At 36.3% G+C, this 7,735-nt stretch overlaps 1 protein-coding gene across 1 annotated transcript; it reads left to right on the top strand.

Moving 5' to 3' along the window:
* Nucleotides 1-1,551: 1,551 nt before the first annotated feature.
* On the top strand, nucleotides 1,552-6,817 carry LOC105058538 (probable mannitol dehydrogenase). The gene is made up of 5 exons (XM_010941489.3): nucleotides 1,552-1,634; nucleotides 2,655-2,768; nucleotides 5,796-6,309; nucleotides 6,379-6,532; nucleotides 6,612-6,817. Exons 1-5 carry the CDS (start codon nucleotides 1,552-1,554, stop codon nucleotides 6,815-6,817), a joined length of 1,071 nt encoding a protein of 356 aa, XP_010939791.1.
* Nucleotides 6,818-7,735: the final 918 nt, after the last annotated feature.

Genomic DNA, 7,735 nt, shown 5'->3' on the forward strand with positions numbered 1-7,735 from the left:
GTCTAAATGTAGAAGTGCCCTTCCATAACATCTCAATTCCACCTATAATGTTCGACAAAAGATCTGATCAAACATCTTAGTAAAGAAGATTCCATCATATTAGGAAGACCTTGCCAGCATAAACTAATCGAACTAATTTGTAGAGATTTTTACAGAAATTTCAAGCCACATATTAGAGTCAAATGCCTTACAATGAAGACTAACACAAAATTGTTGAAGCCATTGTGTCTAAATATCGCAAAGTTTGGTTGAATTCAACACCAACAGTAGAGCAAAAACCACCACCTTGCCTTCATTTCTTTGCGTATATTTAATCCCATAAAAAAGAAGTTGCATGGTAGTGTCTAGCATCAAGGGATAAAACCAGCTCATTTATTTATCTTCTTTTATAGATTTAGATAGGATGGGCTGGAAAGATTGAGCTAAATAAAGCTACAAAAATCAGTACTTTAGATAATATTAAATAAAATGAAAGTCGAAGACATCAACATAACAAACTAAATTTTCAGAAATAATTGAAACATAACAAACAAAAATATTATTCTTTAAGAAGTCATCTGTTTCTTAAATTAAGAAAAGCAATCAACTAAAAAAAGTAAAAAATTAAATATTATGACATATAATTTTTCGCACATTCAATCTTTCTCATGAATGGAGTGACATGGGCAAAAAGTAACTAAATGATTTATGAAGAGATATATATTTAGGATGAGTTTATCCGCACAAGTCCCAAATAGATTGTGGGTTAGATAAAATCCATCCCACTAAGGTTGGACCAGATACTTGATGGAGTGAAGTAAATTAATACCCTTATCCTTTTAGCTTCTGAGCTCATGGTAAATTCACCAAACACACATAAAATCTCCCATGCCAAACATTGCATTAAAATTCCTTTAGATTGGGTTGTGTGATCATAATCATTACAACCTTTATCTATGTGACCTGCGTTTATCATTATTATTTTGAAACCACCATCATTTCAAATTTCAATAAAGAAAGATTTTCTTTTAAAGTTTCAATCTCCCTTTTAATGCACTAATACCAATTTAATATGTCAAGTAGTGCTACGCTCTAATCAATATTTCAAATTTTAAATAATAATAATAAAAAAAAATCTTCTTGATCCCATCATATTTTCACCCGATCCATCCTTTTTTTCATAAGGTAGGGCATGGATTGAAGGATTCTTCATGTATGTGGCATGTGTAATATACTTGTATAGTTATTATATAAATAGTCTTACTCTTTGAATGTGGTCGTCCGCGAGGAATTTCCATATGATATTTTATGTTTTTGATGGAATATTAGTTACATGTGTTTTCTGACATCATTATCTGGAAGCTTAGATTTTTTTGTCATAAAATCAAGAAGGGCAAGGATTGAAATGTATTAACTCCTTTCCATATTTGCTTTAAAAAAAATAGGAAACAAAATAAATCCTTTCCATATAGTTAAAAGGTTCATGCACTCTTTCCGCTATGGATAAGTGGAGGGTCAGACCCTTGGAAACGATCACTATTCTCCTGTCATAACCAAGACCAAGTGGAGACAATGATGGAGCAATCAAAGATGGCATTTGGATTGGCAGCAAGGGATGCAACTGGAGTCCTCTCCCCCTTCTCCTTCACCTTAAGGTACTCGCTCTCTCTCTGTATTTTTATGGTTATTTTATTGTATTGCTATGTTTTCTTCCCTTTTGAATTAAAAAAAAAAGTGTCTGAGAATGTGAAATGTCTCCTCTGTTCTCGATCTCTAGAGTTTGTCTTCCTTCTTCTTTTAGTTCTAGTACATAGAACTCTCTTCTGCAACGTTTAAAATTTTGACCCTTGTGATGGTCTTGGAGATCCGTATTGAATTGTAGGTCTCATCCAAATTTCACATAGAAACACTATCTTTTTCTGTGAACATCCACATAATCATACAACAGGTTTATTTTACTATAACTGTTATGACAACAGCTATTTGTTTATTTCAAAAAAAAAAAAAAAAAAACCACTAAAAGTATTTGCAATGGTAATATAACAAAAGAATCATGATCTGTAAAGTCTAAATTAATGGTTTCATTTGATAAACACACTTTGTGTGAGGACTTGTATGGATTTATGATTGCTCCCACCACACTGATTGTATTTTGGAAGATCTTGGATACTTATATAAAATTAAGGAAGGTAAACAATACCTTCTAACTAATTCTTTATGTAAGGTCTAAATCCTTATAAATAGAATTGAGCAGACTTTGCTTATGATTAATATAGACCAGGGGATATTGCAGTAAATGTCCTTTTGAGGCTGATCATTAATTGGTCATAATATTTGTGATTAGAGGATCTTTATGGACATATGCTCTGGTATTTGTGATGCTTAGTTGTATATTGATTATGCATTAGGAGGATCTTGGAAATTTATATATGAAACTAGTAAGAGTCATTACACTTCATGTAAGAGTTGAATGAGAAAAAATTATCTCGATCGTATCATCTTAATGATCTAGCATTAATAAATAATAGATGCATATAAACTAAATAATACTTTTCAGTAACCTGAAGGATGCCATTCATTATTTTTTTGGTTAATATATTTCAGAATATATTTACTTTTAACTGTTACCGGCGATCTTATTTCATGTACTTTGATATTGCCACTCTATTCTGCAGGGATCGAAGAGATGATGACATCACCTTGAAGATATTGTATTGTGGGATTTGTCATACTGATCTTTCCACCATCAAGAATGAGTGGGGAAATGCTAGATACCCAGTCGTCCCTGGGTACGTACTTACAGAATTAACAGCTTAATCTAAATTTTCTCTCACTAATATTAAAGGATTTCTGATAAGATTTGAATATTTTTCTTGGCAACACTCGTGAGCTCCAGTAGCATTATAATTCGCTGTGCAGGATATTCCTATTCCTTATTATGAAAGAATTGAGGTACTTGGTTGGAGGGAATTAAGATCTGTAATGGGAATCGGAATGAATGACTCATATTCCAACTGTTTGGTTGGGAGGAGTTCCATTCCGATTCTCATTTTAGAGAGGAATGGGAATGATCCATTCCTTCCGTAACTAAATCCAGATTGACCCTAATTGAGTCAAAATCTCAGTCCAGTGGAATGAGATAAACAAAAAAAAAAAAATCGATCCAACTCAAGAAAAGGAGTTTGGATGAAGTCCCTCACCTTGCTCTCCCCATCGAATACTTGGAAAGCAGACCCAGACGCCGGAGCTGGCGATGGTGCCGTCATAGTAGGGTTCGGGGATGCTGTTGGCCCAGCGGTCCATCGGAAGGGGAGACCGGTTTCGATGGGAAACGATGGTGATCGGTTGTCCGGGGGTCGGCCTCGGGCGCATCGGTGGGCAGCACGACGCGACAAAAGACAGCCTCCGTCGATGGTTGAGGTACTCCTCCTGGATAGATCTGGGGACCAGCATCCGCTCGATGCTGTGGATGACAGCGTTCGGGCAGATCATCGCATCAGGTGGATCACGACGGTGGTCCTGACCTGCTTCACGGTGGTGCCATCGTCGGAGAGGCGGGGGTGGTCTCTGGAGAGGGTCCGCTGGTCGATGGGCTCGGCCACCCATGACTCGAAGGTGACATCGTGGGAGGGGATCACGTGGTAGAGGATGAGGATTTGGAGGAAGTTGAGGTTGCCGGGCTCGACGAGGAAGCGCTTGAACTCAGGGTCGAGTGCATCATTGCGGGGGGTGAAGATGGTGAGATTGTGGTGGCTGATGGCATACTCCAGGGCATGGAGGAGGAGGGCCTTCTCTACGAGCTCTGCCAGCTCCATCCAAATAAAATTAATATTAATATTAATATTTTTAATTTTTTTAAAAAAAATTTAAAAAAATTTAAAGATATTATTATGATATTTAATTTTTATTTAATATCAATTTTTAAAATAATTAATTTTTAAAAAAATTAATTAAGAATAAAAAATTTTGAGTTTATTCCGATTCCTATCTTTATATGAACTAAACAACAATAATAGGAATCATCTATTTCGATTCCGATTCCAATCACAAACCAAATATTTTGGATGATTTGATCATTCCGATTCTAATTCCAATCTATTTCGATTCCGATTTTGATTTAAATAACGAGCTAAGCACCCTTATAAGAAAACAAAATTGCATGCGAAACACTTTGTTTGGTTGTGTGACACGTAAAGAAGCCACCAAATTCTATAAGGGCGTGTTCTTACAAATATGTCATATTATTCAGCATTGTACAATTAGATAACGCATAAGCCATTAAGATATTCTCAAGTTCCTTATTGTTTCCCCCTGGCTTTATAAACTCTTTCATAGAACATCTCCTCCTAAGAACATCAGAATTTTGGATTTGGCTTATGGTCTTTAGTGCCAACTGATAAGTATGTGATTGGTCGTGCATGGTCAGTGAATGGCCTAAATGGCCCTGCCTATGGCAAGTTACATGCTGCCATGTCAACATGCAAGTGCTACCATCAAAAAAAATGTGCATGTACTTGGGAGTGGTCATTGAAGCACCCTTTGGAGGTCATGTTTCATTCTTTAATACCTCTCATGAACCCATAATGTTGTTTATATGTGTTTAGCTACCCTGAATATTTATAATGTTATGTGTTTAGACTTTTTGTAAGCTTATCTAATTCTAAGAACATTATATTTTTGATGTTATGACATTTTAAGCACATATAAATTATATATGACTTTTCTACTCCATCTAGCAGTTCCTTATTTATTAAATTTCTCTTTTGTCCACCTTTTCTCCTGGGAAAACAATAACCTTTTGCGCATCACAGAATATCATGTTATCCGACTCACACTTCCTGCTTAAGACCTAAGACGTGATATGAATGCCAAGATGATTTAAAGATTATTACCTTACTATAGTGTCATATTACAGAGCTTTGGGAATTTTTCTCTATATGGAGAAAAAAAGAGAAAAGGGAAAAAGAACACAGCTAAGATGAGAGAACAATTGTCTCCTTATATATTGTGTAATAAGCTGCATATTGTAGTACTTCAAAGTTTTGTAATTGTCATTAATTGGCGCATAGCAATATGCATATGTATAACTAATGGTATGCGTTTATCCAGAAGCAGCAAATTACATGTGCATATCAAGATATTCCAATTATGAATGGAAAATTCAGAAATTTTTTTCCTGATAAAATAAATTTATTAGTGCTGATAGTGGGATTTAAACCCCAGAAGAAAATTTATCTCTTTGATATCTTTGCTTTCTGAAAACTTTTCCTACTATCGTATTAAGTATCCGATCTTATGCTTATAATTTTAATTATAGTATTTGTATTTCCTTATAGCGAAAAGAAATGATAAGCAGCTGACAATTGCAATCATATGTCTTTGTAACAAATACCACTACAATTAGTATTTATTGGAATAATTAATATAATCTCCTACTGAAAAATAAAAATTACTATTGCAGTCAGAAGGATCAAAACAATGCACGAAATCCATACACAAACTTACATGAAGAGAAGAGTATTCGGATCTAATTTTCTCAAGTCCGTAACTTTGTCGAGCCCATTAGGCAATGTAATTCTTTTTCATTAGTTCACAAATATTTTTCACACCATAGGAAGGAACAGAAATTCAAACCTTGCATTCTACAAGAAGCAGAGCACCTCTTTTAAATTCTTAAATTCTTTGCCGTAGCAATATATATATATATATATATATATATTGGTCAAAGACATCCTATGATCCATAACACAAACATAGAAGCCTATGTCCAGAATAAAAACTTATACCAAGTCCTTTCGACTGTGCAATTCTTGCAGGCATGAGATTGTGGGTGTTGTCACAGAAGTAGGCAGCAGTGTCCAAAAGTTCAAGGTTGGGGACAACGTGGGCGTGGGATACTACATCAGCAGCTGCCTTTCCTGCGACAACTGCAAGCATGATTGGGAGAACTACTGCCCCAAAATGGTGCAGACCTTCAACCACTCCCACCCAGATGGCACGATGACCTACGGAGGATTCTCCGATAAGTTCGTTGTTAACGAGCATTTTGCCGTCAGGATCCCCACCAACTTGCCTCTGGACAAGGTTGCACCTCTCATGTGTGCAGGGATCACTGTTTACACCCCACTGAAGGAGCATGGACTCAGCGAACCTGGGAAGCATGTGGGCGTCGTCGGACTCGGTGGTCTCGGCCATCTAGCTGTGAAGTTTGCCAAGGCTTTTGGGGCCAAAGTTACAGTGATCAGCACAAGTATTAGCAAGAAGAAGGAAGCAATAGAGAAGTTGGGAGCTGATTCATTTATAGTCAGTAAGGATCCTGAGCAAATGAAGGTACGTAGAACTTTTCACTAACAAAAATCCATTGTTATCATCATATAACTCTTTTTCTGTGTCGACTAGGCTTCCATGGGCACAATGGATGGTATTCTTGATACAGCTTCTGCTAATCACTCGCTTATGCCCTTGATCGGATTATTGAAGACTCGTGGTAAACTTATTGCTCTTGGTGGGATGACCAAGCCTGTGGAGATTGTCATGTTTCATTTAATGTTAGGTATTAAGCTATTTTGATCAATGTCATGTGGTGTACATTGGATTGGAGGGCTGTATATTATTCAGATAATATCTTGCAGGAGCGAAAATGGTGGCTGGAAGCTTGATTGGTGGGGTGAAGGGTATACAGGAAATGTTGTACTTTGCTGAGGAGCATAACATCACAGCAGACGTCGAGGTCGTCGGAATGGATGATGTGAACGTGGCGATGGAGCGGCTTGAGAAGGGCGATGTGAGATACCGATTTGTTATTGATGTAGCGAACACCATAACGATATCTAATTAGAGAATTTGAACTGTGGGAGTGCAAAATAATGTTGTTCTTGGCAGCTTAAATTAAGAATTAAAAGCTTCTGCATCTTTCTCTATGCCTTTTCTTAAGATGAGTCCAGAGGTTACTTCGGTAATAGCGTAACAGGGTCTGTCATTTTTTTCCCCCTCACTATAATAATAGATCATAAATGGTTACCTGATGAATTGTTATGCTCTCTAAGCAAATTCTCTTTCTGCTTAAAAAGTTAGGTGTTTATCGTTGATATTGTTGGCAACCGTCCTTAGCTCAGGTAGTTAGGGTTTGTTTAGATGTGAAACCTGGAGGAATGAGATTTTAGGATGGTCGGGTCGCCGGACGGAGCCCTCTCCCTCGTTTCCTCGGATCTTTTGAAAACTCTTACAGTTCATAATTTTTGTTGTGGGACTTCGTTTATTCCGTAGGTCCCGGCCCAGACGTGAACGGAGAATGGCGTTGGGAGATTACTGGGAGGGTGCACTGGGACTGAAAACAGATCGGATTGGGTTGGATGGAAAAAAAATTTGATCTGATCAAATTCAATTGGATCGAAAAAAATCTAATTCGCTGTCGACCATTTATCATATATAAATCGTTGAAAATTAAAGTTAACGGTTTGTAGCGTTCGAATGGGTTGTATCGATTTGGATTTCAATATTGATTTAATGTTGATTTTAAATATCACAAACAAATACATCATTCAATTCATATAAAATCTAGGATATAATAATTTTATAACATCTATAAATTAGTATATAACATATCATAATTGTCAATTTCTAATTTTCCAAATAGTTTAAGTATTGAATATACTATATCGGTCGGTCGAATTCGATTTCATATGGATTAAAAATATAGAAACCAAATCTGACCATAATTAACCGAATTTTTTATGAATCACAATCTGATTCAAGT

This window comes from Elaeis guineensis, chromosome 15 (assembly GCF_000442705.2).
Source record: "Elaeis guineensis isolate ETL-2024a chromosome 15, EG11, whole genome shotgun sequence".
Classification (NCBI taxonomy): Eukaryota; Viridiplantae; Streptophyta; class Magnoliopsida; order Arecales; family Arecaceae; genus Elaeis; species Elaeis guineensis.

Excerpts from the sequence above, each read along its gene's own strand:
- LOC105058538 (XM_010941489.3), top strand. The coding sequence starts at position 1,552 with ATGATGGAGCAATCAAAGATGGCATTTGGATTGGCAGCAAGGGATGCA. Across the intron at positions 6,310-6,378 it reads AGGATCCTGAGCAAATGAAG|GCTTCCATGGGCACAATGGA; the intron begins GTACGTAGAACT and ends TGTGTCGACTAG. Across the intron at positions 6,533-6,611 it reads CATGTTTCATTTAATGTTAG|GAGCGAAAATGGTGGCTGGA; the intron begins GTATTAAGCTAT and ends AATATCTTGCAG.